At 31.3% G+C, this 15,805-nt stretch overlaps 1 protein-coding gene across 1 annotated transcript; it reads left to right on the top strand.

Moving 5' to 3' along the window:
• Positions 1–1,376: 1,376 nt before the first annotated feature.
• On the top strand, positions 1,377–1,955 carry LOC137947567 (uncharacterized). Its single transcript, XM_068793367.1, has one exon. The coding sequence runs from the start codon at positions 1,377–1,379 to the stop codon at positions 1,953–1,955; it is 579 nt and encodes a 192-aa protein (XP_068649468.1).
• The last annotated feature ends 13,850 nt before the right edge of the window (positions 1,956–15,805 follow it).

The following is a 15,805-nucleotide window of genomic DNA, read 5'->3' as shown; positions in this document are numbered from 1 at the left end:
TAAATATCCCACCGCACGTTCACTTGAGAATTTAATAAGGTTTGGATCTGTCGGTCATTTGGATCTTAAACATGTTTCAAGCATGCATCATCCTTATTTAAAACATGTGTGGGATCAATTAGAAATCTCTTTTTTATAAAATTCCAAGCTATAAGGGTTGAACTAGTAGATTTTCCAAAACATGGATATTAAAACTTTTGTGTTCATTTGTGGTGCGTCAATAAATTTTCTAGGTTCTAAAATTTTCGTTTTTTGTGATCTATTTGCCATATTATCTTTCTGTTAAAGAGATAAAAGGAAAAGGGAAAACTCAATTTCAGATATAAAAAAAATTACACATCTAAATTGGAAATGCACAAATGTAGAGAGAGATAAGTCCAAAAAGTGTCTATAATTTTTAGGGATTGTAAACACTTTCTAGTTTTTATATATTAGATTTTGCAAACAACGGGAAAAAGGGGGAGGCGAGGGATATTAACTGATTATGGACTCCCAATCCATAAGTCATTTTTTACAAAAATATAGCCCGTTATGCACGATTGAATGATAAATCACTTTACAATCATCAATGGATATCCGCTTTTTTGTAAATGGGCAAAATATTGGCTTGTTTGACTCGGGTAAATATCCCACCGCACGTTCACTTGAAACTTTAATGAAGTTTGGATCCATTGGTCATTTGCAGCATTAAAATTTTTCAAGCATGCATAATCCATACTTAAAATTCCAATTAGAAAGAGATAATTCCAAAAACTGTCTATAATTTTTAGGGATTGTAAACTCTTTCTAGATTTTATATATTTGGTTTTGCTATCATCGGGAAAAAGGGTGAGGTGGGGGATTTTTAACGGAGTGTGAACTCCCAATCTATAAGCCATTTCTAACAAAAATATAGACCTTTACGCACGATTGACCGATAAATCACTTGACAATAATCAAAATAATGGCTTGTTGGACTCAGGTTATCCCACCGCACGTTCACTTGAGAATTTAAAGAGGTTTGGATCCAAAGGTCATTTGCATCTTTAACATGTTTCAAGCATTCATAATTCATATTTAAAACATGTGTGGGATCAATTATAAAACTCAATCTTATAAAATGCCAAGCTATTAGGGTTGAACTAGTGGAATTTCCCAAACCTAGATATCAAAACTTTTGTGTTCATTTGTGGTGCGTGAATAAATTTTCTTTACTTGCATTTGTTGTTGTTTTAAATTTTTTTCATAAATAAACTCTAATTTTTTTTTTTTTGTGATTTGTTTACCTTCTTATCTTTCTATTTTTGAGATAAAGGGAAAAGTGAAACGCTGCTCTGATAGAGAGGGATCAGTTGCTCGTGGTTATTCACCTTCATCTGTGGCAGGCCCAGGTCAAAATGAAGGAGTATTATGATCAAGGCCACCGAGATGTTCAGTACCCCGTTGGTGACTTGGTTTGGTTGCGACTTCAGCATTACAAACAGTCCTCCATGGCAGGCGGCAGGCACAAGTTATCGCCCAAATATTTTGGGCCATTCGCCATCTCTCAGCGGGTGGGTGAGGTAGCCTACAAACTCCACCTCCCCCTAGAAGCGCGGATCCATAATGTTTTCCATGTGTCCTTTATCAAGCCCGTCAAGGGCAGTGATCATCCATGCACCCCATCTCTACCACCCATGGAAGAAGGTCAGTTATCCCTCATGCCACACCACATTTTAAATGCTCGTCAGAATGCCCACCGCAGGGAGGTGTTAGTTCAGTGGACCCACTCCGACGCCAGCAACGTTACGTGGGAGGACGTTGATGTTTACCAGCAGGCTTACCCCACGTTTGAGATTGCGGACAACCTCGTTTTTAAGGTGGGGAGTGATGTTGTGGACTCGATAGCAGGACGGGTCACCCAGAGGCGACGAGGTGACTTGACTCAGACATTAGATGCATGGGAATTAGGTGCCAAAAAAGGGACTTGGGCGTAATTTTAATTTAAATTATTTTCAGTCACGCATATGGAAGCCGTAGGGCAACATTGTAATAATTGGAATTTTTGGACTTAACTTAAGGTCCGTGGAACGAATGATGAAAAGGAAGAATTAATCTGGATCTGAGTTCTCCCTTTCGAACCAGGGTCGGTGTTCCCCTGGAACCCCCCGGTGACGGCTCCCGGTGACGAGCCTAATCGCTCTCCGGCCTCCTCTGGCAGCGTTTGTCTTCCATCATCCCTTTTTGACTTTCCGTAAAACCTTTCCCGACCTTCATCTCCTCAAATTGACACCATAGGTCGTCCCGGGAGGTCTCGGTGGCCAGATTCGACTCTGAAACAGCAAGGTGATCCCTCCCTCCGTCGTGTAACTCGAGCTAGGGCCCGGGAACACAACAGATTATTTGGTCAGTGTTTCGCAAATGGGCAAAATAATGGCTTGTTTTACTCGGGTAAAGATCCTACCGGGCGTTCACTGAAGAATTTAATGAGCGTTGGTTATTCCCATTAATATATTTGGATCAATAGGTCATTTTGCATCTTTAACATGTTTCAAGCATGCAAATCCATTTTTAAAACTTGTGTAGAAGAAATCTCTTTCTTATAAAATTCCAAACTATTAGGGTTGAACTAGTGGAATTTCCCAAACTTGAATAAGAAAACTTTTGTGTTCATTTGTGGTGTGTGTATAAATTTTCTTCACTTACAATTATTATCGTTATAAATTTTTCCATACATAAACTCTAATATTTTCATTTTGTTGTGATCTATATACCTTTTTTGTTTACGGGATGAAGGGCGAGAGAAAAATCAAAGTTTTGATTTAAGAAATAAGTGTACATCTAAAATGGAAATGCACAATGCAAAACTGTAGAGAGAGATAATTCCAAAGAGTGTCTGTAATTTTTAGGGATTGTAATCTCTATTTAGTTTTCATATCTCAGGTTTTGCAATGGTCGGGAAAAGGGGGAGGTGGGGGATTTTTAACTGAGTGTTGACAAGCAATTCATAAGTCATTTCTTAAAAAAATATAGGTCGTTACACTTGATAAATCACTTCACAATCATCTATGATTGGTAGGTCAGCGTTTGGCAAATGGGATAATTAATGGTTTGTTTTACTCGGGTAAATATCCCACCGCACGTTCTCATGAGAATTTAATGAGCATTTGTTATTATCTTTAAAAGATTTGGTTCCATAGGTCATTTGCATCTTTAACATGTTTCTAGCATGGATATCCTTTTTTAAAACATGTGTAGAAGAAATATTTTTCTTATAAAATTGCAAGCAATTAGGGTAGAAGTAGTGGAATTTCCAAAAGTTGGATACCAAAACTTTTGTGTTCATTTGTGGTTTGTGAATAAATTTTCTTTACTCACATTTGTCGTTCTTTTGAATTTTTTCCTTACATAAACTCTAAAATTTTCATTTTGTTGTGATCTATTCTTCTTTTTTGTTTACAGCATGAAGGGAGAGCAAAAACTCTAAGTTTTGAGTTAAAAAAAAATGTACATCCAAAATGGAAATGCAAAATGCACAAATGTAGAGAGAGATAATTCCAAAGAGTGTCTGTAATTTTTTAGGATTGTAAGCTCTTTTTAGTTTTTATATCTTAGGTTTTGAAATTGACGGGAATAGGAAGAGGCGGGGGATTTTTAACTGAGTGTTGACTCCCAATCCATAAGTCATTTCTTACAAAAATATAACCCGTTACACATGATAAATCACTTTACAATCACCTATGATTGTTATGTCAGTTTTTTGTAAATGGGCAAAAAATGGCATGTTTGACACGAGGAAATTTCCCACCGCACGTTCGCTTGAGAATTTAATGAGAGTTTGTTATTCTTTTTAAAACCTTTGGATCCATAGGTCAATTGCATCTTTAACATGTTTCAGGCATGCATATCCATTTTTAAAACATGTGTAGAAGAAATCTCTTTCTTATAAAATTCCAAGCTATTAGGGTTGAACTAGTGGAATTACCCAAACTTGGATAACAAAATCTTTGTGTTCATTTGTGGTGTGTGTATAAATTTTCTTTACTAAAATTTTTTATTGGTTAAAAATCTTTCCATAAAAAAACTTAAATTTTTTTATTTTGTTGTGATTTATTTGCCTTTTTTGTTTACAAAATGAAGGGAGAGCAAAAACTCAAAGTTTTGATTTAAGAAAAAAGTGTACATCTAAAATAGAAATGCACAATGCACAAATTTTGAGAGGGATAATTCACAAGAGTGTCATTAATGTTTGGGGATTTTAAGCCCTTTAAAGGATTGTACTAGTGGAATTTCCCATACTTGGATAACAAAACTTTTGTGTTCGTTTGTGGTGTATGTATAAATTTTCTTTACTTACATTTGTGATTCTTTTAAATTTTTTCCATTCATAAACTCTACAATTTTTATTTTGTTGTGATCTATTTTCCTTTTTTGTTTACAGAATGAAGGGAGAGCGAAAACTCAATGTTTTGATTTAAGAAAAAAAATGTACATCTAAAATGGAAATGCACAATGCAAAAATGTAGAGAGAGATAATTCCAAAGTGTCTATAATTTTTCAGAATCGTAAGCTCTTTTTAGTTTTTATATCTCAGGTTTTGTGACCATTTGGAAAAGGGAGAGGCGCGGGATTTTTAACTGAGTGTTGACTCCCAATCCATAAGTCATTTCAGACAAAAATATAGTCTGTTACGCATGATAAATCACTTTACAATAATCCATGATTGTTTGGTCAATTTTTTGCGAATGGGCTAAATTAATGGCTTGTTTTACTCGTATAAATATCCTACGACACATTCATTTTAGAATACTATGAGCGTTTGTTATTCTCATTAAAAGCTTTGGATTCATTGGACATTTGCATCTTTAACATATTTCAAGCATGTATATCCATTTTTAAAACATGTGTAGAAGAAATCTCTTTCTTATAAAGTTCAAAGCAATTAGGATTGTACTAGTTGGAGAGAGATAATTCCAAAAAGTGTCTGTAATTTTTAGGGATTGTAAACTCCTTCAAGTTTTTATATATTAAGTTTTGGAATCGTTAGGAAAAAGGGGGAGGCGTGGGATTTTTAACTGAGTGCGGACTCCCAATTCATAAGTCATTTCTTACAAAAATATAGCCCGTTACGCACGATTGACCGATAAATCACTTTACAATCAACAAAATAATGGTTTTTTTTACTAGAGTAAATATCCCACCGCACGTTCACTTGAGAATTTAATGAGGCTTGGATCCGTAGGTCATTTGCATCTTCAACATGATTCGAGCATGCATAATCCATATTTAAAACATGTGTGGGGTCAATTGGAAATCTCTTTTTTATAAAATTCCAAGCTATTAGGGTTGAACAAGTGGAATTTCCCAAACCTGGATATGAAAACTTTTGTGTTCATTTGTGGTGCATGAAAATTTTTCTTTACTTACATTTTTTTATTTTGAATATTTTGCATACATAAACTATAAAATTTTCTTATTGTTGTGATCTATTTGCCTTCTTTTCTTTTTGTTTTGGGATAAAGGGAAAAGTGAAAACTCAAGTTTTTATTTATAAAAAAATTTTACATCTAAAATGGAAATGCACAAATGTAGAGTGAGATAATTCCAAAAACTGTCAGTAATTTTTGGGGATTGTAAATTCTTTCGAGTTTTTATATATTAGGTTTTGAAATCGTTGGGAAAAAAGGGGAGGTTGGGGATTTTTAACGGAGTGTGGACTCCCAATCCATAAGTCATTTCTTACAAAAATATAGCCTGTTACACACGATAGAACGATAAATCACTTTATGATCATCAATGATTGTTTGGTCAGATTTGTTGTAAATAGGCAAAATAATGATGTTTTTGACTCGGGTAAATATCCCACCAGCCGTTCAGTTGAGAATTTAATGAGGTTTGGATCCATAGGTCATTTGCATCTTTAACATGTTTCAAGCATGCATATTCCATATTTAAAACATGTGTGGGATCAATTAGAAATCTCTTTCTCATAAAATACCAAGCTATTAGGGTTCAACTAGTGGAATTTCCCAAACTTGGATATCTCAAATTTTGTGTTCATTTGTGGTGCGTAAATAATTTTTCTTTACTTACATTTGTTGTTATTTTGATTTTTTGCATACATAAACTATAATATTTTCATTTTGTTATGATCTATTTACCTTCTTATCTTTTTTTTTATGAGATAAACGGAAAAGTGAAAACTCAAGTTTTGATTTAAGAAAAAAGTATACATAATGTAAATACACATATGTAGAAAGAGATAATTATAAAAAGTGTCACTAATTTTTAGGGATTGTAAACTCTTTCTAGTTTTTATATATTAGGTTTTTTAATCGTTAGGAAAAAGGGGGAGGCAGGGGATTTTTAACTGAGTATGGTCTCCCAATCCAAAAGTCATTTGTTAAAAAAATATACCCCGTTAAGCCCGATTGACCAATAAATCACTTTACATCATCAAAATAATGCTTTTTTTACTAGGGTAAAAATCCCACCGCACATTGACTTGAGAATTTAATGAGGTTTGTATCCGTAGGTCATTTGCAACTTCAACATGTTTCAGGCATGCATAATCCATATTTAAAACATGTGTGGGATCAATTAGAAATATTTTTCTTATAAAATTCAAGCTATAAGGGTTGAACTAGTGGAATTTCCGAAACTTGGACATCTAAACTTTTTTGTTCATTTGTGGTGGGTGAATAAATTTTATTTACTTACATTTTTTGTTGTTTTAATTTTATTGCATACATAGATTCTAATATTTTCGCTTTTTATGATATATTTGTCTTCTTATCTTTTTGTTTAAGAGATAAAGGGAAAAGTGAAAACTCAAGTTTTGATTTAAGAAAAAAGTTCAAATCTAAAAAGGAAATACACAAATGTACAAACAGATAATTCCGAAAAGTGTGTGTAATTTTTATGGATTGTAAACTCATTCTAGCTTTTATATATTAGGTTTTGCAATCGTCGGGGAAAAGGGGGTGGTGGGGGATTTTTAACTGAATGTGGACTCCCAATCCATAAGTAATTTCTTACAAAAATATAGCCTGTTACGCTCGATTTACCGATAAATCACTTTACAATCATCAATGATTGTTAGGTAAACTTTTTTGTAAATGGGCAAAATAATGGCCTCTTTGACTCGGGTAAATATCCCACCGCACGTTCACTTGAGAATTTAATGAGGTTTGGATCCATAGGCCATTTGCATCTTTAACATGTTTCAAGCATAGATATTCCATACTTAAAACATGTGTGGGATCAATTAGAAATTTCTTTCTTATAAAATTCCAAGCTATTAGGGTTGAACTAGTGGAATTTCCTAAACTTCGATATCTAAACTTCTGTGTTCATTTATGGTGCATGAATCAATTTTCATTACTTACCTTTGTTGTTATTTTAATTTTTTGCATACATAAACTTTAAAATTTTCATTTTGTTGTGATCTATTTGCCTTCTTATCTTTTTGTTTACGAGATAAATGGAAAAGTCAAAACTCTAGTTTTGATTTAATAAAAAAGTATATATCTAAAATGGAAATGAACAAATGTAGATAGAGATAATTTTGAAAAGTGTCTATATATTTAAGGGATTGTAAACTCTTTCTAGTTTTATATATTAAGTTTTACAATTGTCGGGAAAAGGGGCGAGGCAGGGGATATTTAACGGTGTGTGAACTCCCAATCCATATTTCATTTCTTACAAAAATATCGCCCATTACGCACGATTGACCGATAAATCACTTTACAAAGATCAAAATAATGGCTTATTTGACTCAGATAAATTTCCCACCGCACGTTCACTAGAGGATTTAATGAAGTTTGGATCTATAGGTCGTTTGCATCTTTAACATGTTTCAAGCATGTTTAATCCATATTTAAAACAATTGTGGGATCAATTAGAAATATCTTTCTTATAAAATTCCAAGATGTTAGGGTTGTCCTATTTGAAATTTACCAAACTTGGATAAAAAACTTTTGTGTTCATTTGTGCTGTGTGAAAAAAAATTCATTACTTACAATTGTTGTTGTTTTAAATTTTTTACATACATATACTCTAAAATTTTCGTTTTGTTGTGATCCATTTTCCTTCTTTTCTTACTGTTTACGAGATAAAGGGCAAAGTGAAAACTCAAGTTTTGGTTTAAGAAAAAAGTATACATCTAAAATAGAAATGCAAAAATTTAGAGAGAGATATTTCCAAAAAGTGTCTATAATTTTTAAGGATTGTAAACTCTTTCTATTTTTAATATATTAGGTTTTACAATCATCGGGAAAATGGGGATGCGGGGCATTTTTAACTAAGTGTGGACTCCCAATCCATTAGTCATTTCTTACAAAAATATAGCCCGTTACGCATGATTGACCGATAAACCACTATGCAATCATCAATGATTGTTAGGTCAGCTTTTTTGTAAATGGGAAAAAATGGCTTGTTTGACTCGGGTAAATATCCCACCGCACGTTTCCATGAGAATTTAATGAGGTTTGGATCCATAGGTAATTTGCATCTTTAACATGTTTCGAGCATGCATAATCTATATTTAAAACATGTGTGATATCAATTAGAAATCTCATTCTTCTAAAATTCCAAGCTATTAAGGTTGAACTAGTGGAATTTCCCAAAGTTGGATATCAAAACATTTGTGTTCATTTGTGGTGCATGAATAAATTTTTTTTATATACATTAGTTGTTGTTTTATATTTTTTTCATACATAAACTCTAAATTTTTTGTTTTGTTGTGATCTATTTGCCTTCTTATCTTTTTGTTTACGAGATAAATGGAAAAATGAAAACTCAAGTTTTGATTTAAGAAAAAAGTATATATCTAAAATGGAAATGCACATATGTAGAGAGAGATAATTCCAAAATGTGTCTGTAATTTTTAGGGATTAATATTTTTTTCTAGTTTTTATAAATTAGGTTTTGCAATTGTCGAGGGAAAAAGAGGAGGCGCGGGATTTTTAACAGAGTGTGCACTCCCAATCCATAAGTCATTTCTGAAAAAAACATAACCCATTATGCACGATTGACCAATAAATCACTTTACAATCATAAAAATAATGATTTTTTTTACTAAGGTAAATATCCCACCGCACATTCACTTGATAATTTAATGAGGTTTGGATCCAAAGGTAATTTGCATCTTTAACATGTTTCAAGCATGCGTAATCCATATTTAAAACATGTGTGGGTTCAATTCGCAAACTTGGATATCAAAACTTTTGTGTACATTTGTGGTGTGTGAATAATTTTTTTTTATTTACATTTGTTGTTGTTTTATTTTTTTTTGCATACATAAACTCTTATTTTTTTGTTTTGTTGTGATCTATTTGCCTTCTTATCTTTTTGTTTACGAGATAAAGGAAAAAGTGAAAACTCAAGTTGTGATTAAAGTAAAAAGGATACATCTAAAAATGAAATGCACAAATGTAGAGTGAGATAATTCCAAAAAGTGTCTATAATTTTTTAGGATTGTAAACTTTTCCTTGTTTTTATATATTAGATTTTGCAATCGTCGGGAAAAAGGGATGGCGGGGGAATTTTAACTGAGTGTGGACTCCCAATCCATAAGTCAGTTCTTACAAAAATATAGCCCTTTACGCACGATCAACCGATAAATCACTTTGCAATCATCAAAATAATGGTTTTTTTACTAGGGTCAATATCCCACCGCACATTCACTTGAGAATTTAACGAGGTTTTGGTCCATACGTCATTTAAATCTTTAACATGTTTCAAGCATGCATAATCCATATTTAAAAAATGTTTGGGTTCAATTGGAAATCTCTTTGTTATAAAATTCCAAGCTATTAGGGTTAACCTAGTGGAATTCGCCAAACTTGGATATCAAAACTTTTGTGTTCATTTGTGGTGCGGGAATAAATTTTCTATATTTACATTTGTTGTTGTTTTAAATTTTTTGCATACGTGGACTCTAAAATTTTAGTTTTTCGTGATCTATTTGCCTTCTTATTTTTATGTTTACGAGATAAAGGGAAAAATGAATACTCAAGTTTTGATTTTATAAAAAAATATATATCTAAAATGGAAATGAACAAATGTAGAGAGAGATAATTCAAAAATGTGTCTATAATTTTTTGGAATTGTAAACTCTTTCTAGTTTTTATATATTAGGTTTTGCAATCGTTGGGAAAAAGGGAGGCACGACATCTTTAATGGAGTGTGGACTCCCAATCCATAAGTCATTTCTTACAAAAATATAGCTCGTTACACAAGATTGACCGATAAATCAATTTACAATCATCAATGATTGTTATGTGATCTTTTTTGTAAATGGGCAAAATAATGGCGAGTTTGACTCTGGTAAATATCCCACCGCACATTCACTTGAGAATGTAATGAGGTTTGCATCCACAGGTCATTTGCACCTTTAACATGTTTCAAGCATGCATAATCCATATTTAAAACATGTGTGGGATTAATTAGAAATCACTTTCTCATAAAATTCCAAGCTACTAGGGTTGAACTAGTGGAATTTCCAAAACTTGGATATCAAAACTTTTGTGTTCATTTGTGGAGCGTGAATACATATTTTTACTTACATTTGTTGTTTTTTTAAATTTTTTGCGTACATAAACTCCAAAATTTTCATTTTGTTGTCATCTATTTGCCTTCTTATCTTTTTGTTTACGTGATAAAGGGAAAAATAAAAACTCATGTTTTGATTTAAGACAACAGTGTGCATCTAAAATGGAAATGCCCAAGTGTAGAGAGATAATTCAGAAAAGAGTTTGTAATTTTTAGGGATTACAAACTTTTTCTAGTTTTAATATATTAGGTTTTGCAATCGTCAAGGAAAAGGGGGAGGAGGGGGATTTTTAACTGAGTGTGGATTCCCAATCCATTAGTCATTTCTTACAAAAATATAGCCCGTTACGCATGATTGACCGATAAATCAATTTACAAACATCAAAATAATGACTTGTTTGACTCGGGTAAATATCCCACCGCACGTTCACTTGATAATTTAATGAAGTTTGGATCCGTATATCATTTGCATCTTTAACATGTTTCAAGCATGCATAATCCATATTTAAAACATGTGTGGGATCAATTAGAAATCTTTTTCTTTTCAAATTCCAAGCTATCAGGGTTGAACTAGTGGAATTTCCCAAACTTGGATATAAAAACTTTTGTGTTCATTTGTGGTGCGTGAATAAATTTTATTTACATAAATTTATTATTTTGTAAAATTTTTTGCATACATAATCTCTAAAAATTTTGTTTTGTTGTGATCCGTTTGTGTTCTTATTTTTCTGTTTACGAGATAAAGGGCAAAGTGAAAACTCAAGTTTTGATTTAAGAAAAAACTATACATCTAAAATGGAAATGCACAAATGTAGAGAGAGATAATTCTGAAAAGTGTCAGTAGTTTTTATATTTTAGGTAATCATCGGGAAAAGGGGGAGGCAAGGCATTTTTAACTTAGTGTGGACTCCTAATCTATAAGTCATTTCATACAAAAATATAGTGTGTTACACATGATTGACCAATAAATCACTATGCAATCATCAATGATAGTTAGGTCAGATTTTTTGTAAATTGGCAAAATAATGGCTTGTTTGACTCGGGTAAATATCCCATCGCACGTTTACTTGAGAATTTAAGGAGGTTTGGATCCATAGGTCATTTGCATCTTTAACATGTTTCAAGCATGCATAATCCATATTTAAAACATGTGTGGGATAGTGTAGAAATCTCTTTCTTATTTAATTCCATGCTATTTGGGTTGAACTACTGGAATTTCCCAAACTTCGATATCAAAACTTTTGTTTCCATTTGAGGAGAGTGAATAAATTTTCTTTACTTTCATTTGTCGTTGTTTTAAATATTTTGCATACATAAACTCTAAAATTTTCGTTTTGTTGTGATCTATTTGCCTTCTTATCTTTTTGTTTGTGAGATAAAGGGAAAAGGGAAAACTCAAGTTTTGATTTAAGTAAAAAGGATACTTCTAAAAAGGAAATGCACAAAAGTAGAGAAAGATAATTCCAAAAAGTTTCTGTAATTTCAAGGGATTGTAAACTCTTTCTAGTTTTTATATATTTGGTTTTGCAATCGTCAGGAAGAAGGGGCAGGCGGTGGATTTTTAATTGAGTGTGGACTCCCAATCCATAAAATATTTCTTACAAACATATAGCCCGTTATTCATGATTGACTGATAAATCACTTTACAATCATAAAAATAATGGTTTTTTTACTATGGTAAATATCCCACCGCACATTCACTTTAGAATTTAATGAGGTTTGGATCCATTGGTCATTTGCATCTTTAACATGTTTCAAGCATGCATAATCCATATTTAAAACATGTGTGGGATCAATTAGAAATCTCTTTCTTATAAAATTCCAAGCTATTAGGGTCAACCGAGTGGAAATTGCCAAACTTAGATATCAAAACTTTTGTGTTCATTTGTGGTGTGTGAATAAATTTTCTATACTTACATTTGTTGTTGTTTTAAATTTTTTGCATACATAGACTCTAAAATTTTCGATTTTTGTGATCTTTTTGCCTTCTTATCTTTCTGTTTACGAGATAAAGGGAAAAGTGAAACTCAAGTTTTGATTTAAGAAAAAAGTATACATCTAAAATGGAAATTCACAAATGTGGAGAGAGATAATTGCAAAGTGTGTGTAATTTTTAGGAGTGTAAACTCTTTCAAGTTTTTATATATTAGGTTTTGTGATCGTAGTGAAAAAAAGGGAGGCGGCGGATTTTTAACTGAGTGTGGACTCCCAATCTATAAATCATTTCTTACAAAAATATAGCCCTTTACGTACAATTGACCGATAAATCACTTTACAATCATCAATGATTGTTTGGTTACCATTTTGGTAAATGGAAAAAATAATAGCGTGTTTGACTCAGGTAAATATCCCAACGCACGTTCACTTGAGAATTTAATGAGGTTTGGATCCATAGGTCATTTGCATATTTAACATGTTGCAAGCATGCATATTCCGTATTTAAAGCATGTGTGGGATCAATTAGAAATCTTTTTCTTATAAAATTCCAAGCAATTATGGTTGAACTAGTGGAATTTCCTAAACTTGGATATCTGAACTTTTGTGTTCATTTGTGGTGCGTGAATAAATTTTCTTTACTTACATTTATTGTTATTTTTAATTTTTGTATACATAAACTCTAAATTTTTCATTTGCTATGATCTATTTGCCTTATTAAATTTTTATTTACAAGATAAATGGAAAAGTGAAAACTCAAGTTTTGATTTAAGAAAAAAGTATACTTCTAAAACGGAAATGCACAAATGTAGAGAGAGATAATTCCAAAAAGTGTCTGTAATTTTTAGGGATTATAAACACTTTCTAGTTGTTATATATTAGGTTTTCCAATTGTCAGGAAAAAGAGGGAGGTGAGTGATATTTAACTGAGTGTGGACTCCCAATTCATAAGTCATTTCTTATGAAAATATAGCCCATTATGTATGGTTGACCGATAAATCACTTTACAATCACCAAAGATTCTTAGGTCATCTTTTTTTGTAAATGGGCAAAATAATGGCTTGTTTGACTCAGGTAAATATCCCACTGTACGTTCACTTGAGAATTTAATGAGGTTCAGATCCATAGGTCATTTGCATCTTCATCTTTCTTTCGATATTTAATTTTACTTTCTATATTTCTACTTTCTTTTAATATTTCTTTTTACTTTCTATATTTCATCTTTCTTTCTATATTTCATTTTACTTTGCATACTTCATCTTTCTTTCTTTATTTCAATTTACATTCTTTATTTCATCTCTCTTCCTATATTTCACTTTACTTTATATATTTCATCTTTCTTTCTACATTGCATTTTACTTTCTACATGTCATCTTTTTTTCCTATATTTCATTTTAATTTCTTATATCTTCTTTCTTTCTATATTTAATTTTACTTTCTATATTTTTCCTTTCTTTTTAAAATTTTTCTTACTCTCTATTTTGCCTTTTTTCTATATATCGGCTTTCTTTTACTATTTTTCCTTTCTTTCTATATTTTGACTATCTTTATATATTTCATCTTTCTTTCTATATTTCATTTTACTTTCTATATTTCACCTTTCTTTCAATATTTCATTGTACTTTCTATATTTCGTCTAAATTTAGATATTTCATTTTACTTTCTATATTTCTTCTTTCTTTGTATATTTGATATTAATTTCTATACGTCATCTTTGTTTCTATATTTCATTTTACTTTCTATATTTCATCTTTGTTTCAATATTTCATTTTACTTTCTATATTTCATCTTTCTTTCTACATTTCATTTTACTTTTTATATTTCAGTTTACTTTCTATATTTCATCTTTCTTTCTATATTTCAATTTACTTTCTATATTTCATATTTCTTTCTATATTTCATTTTACTTTCTATATTTCATATTTATTTCAAAATTGCATTTTTCTTTCTATATTTCATCTTTCTTTCTATATTTCATTTTACTTTCTATATTTCATATTTCTTTCTATATTTCATTTTACTTTCTATATTTCATATTTATTTTCCATATTTCATCTTTCTTTCTATATTTCATTTTACTTTCTATATTTCATCATTCTTTCTATATTTCTTTCTACTTACAATATTTCATGTTTGTTTTTATATTTCATTTTACTTTTTCTATTTCATCTTTCTTTCTATATTTCATTTGACGTTCTATATTTCTTTTTTATTTCCATATTTCATTTTACTTTCTATATTTCATCTTTCTTTCAATAATTTATTTTACTTTGTATATATCATCTTTCTTTCAATATTTCTTTTTACTTTCTACATTTCATATTTATTTCAAATTTTCATTTTTCTTTCTATATTTCATCTTTCTTTCTATATTTCATTTTTCTTTTTATATTTTATTTTACTTCCTATATTTCATCTTTATTTCAATATTTCATTTTACTTTCTAAATTTTATTTTTCTTTCTATATTTTGTCTTTCATTCTAGATTTCGTTTTAATTTCTATATTTCATCATTCTTTCTATATTTTATTTTACTTTCAATATTACATTTTACTTTCTATCTTTCATCTTTCTTTCTTTATTTCTTTTTATTTTCTATACTACATCTTTCTTTCTATATTTCATTTTACTTTCTATATTTCATCTTTCTTTCTTTATTTTATTTTACTTTCTATATTTCATATTTCTTTCTCTATTTAAATCTTCTTTCTGTATTTCATCTTTCTTTCTATGTTTCATTTTACTGAGAGTTAGAACTGCGCAAGGCTTGACATAAGTTAATCGGGTCATCTTCTGTCAATCCGACACCATCCTCATGTTCTTGGAGAAATATGATATAATCATCTGGAATCGCATTTCTCCTCTCTCTAGTGGATCTCCTTAATGGCACTTCTTGAGGTTGTTGAGTTTGTACTAAAGGTGGTGCAAGAGGAAGAATCTCATTGTTGTCTTGATCTGGAACAATGTCAGAAATAGGAGCCTGAACATTGTCCTCTAGTGCCTGAACTGTGTCTTGAACAGCAGTAGGTATGAAGACCTGATCACTATCAATAACAGATTCTTCTTCAAAGACAACATTCCTTATGTTTTCTTCCCCTCCAAACTCAATATCCTCAAGGAATCTCACATTTCCTATTTCATAGAAGGATCGTGATGTGGGATCGTAAAACTTATAACCCCGAGAGCGTTCAGCATACCCAACGAAGTAACAGCTAACCGTCCTTGAGTCCAGTTTTCTTTCATGTGGCCTATAAGGCCGGGCCTCAGCTGGACAACCCCAAATGTGCAAGTGCCTAATGCTAGGCTTCTTGCTTGTCCAAAGTTCATAGGGGGTTTTGGCAACGGCTTTGCTCGGTAC

Source organism: Aristolochia californica, unplaced genomic scaffold (assembly GCF_029961685.1).
Source record: "Aristolochia californica isolate CCGP_79_NKW_82.1479 unplaced genomic scaffold, dmAriCali1.0.hap1 SCAF_1, whole genome shotgun sequence".
In the NCBI taxonomy this organism is placed as follows: Eukaryota; Viridiplantae; Streptophyta; class Magnoliopsida; order Piperales; family Aristolochiaceae; genus Aristolochia; species Aristolochia californica.
Note: the sequence above shows the minus strand (reverse complement) of the source record. Positions and strands in the feature narration are given on the sequence as shown.

Bases quoted from the DNA above. Each gene is read 5' to 3' on its own strand.
- LOC137947567 (XM_068793367.1), top strand. From the start codon at position 1,377: ATGAAGGAGTATTATGATCAAGGCCACCGAGATGTTCAGTACCCCGTT.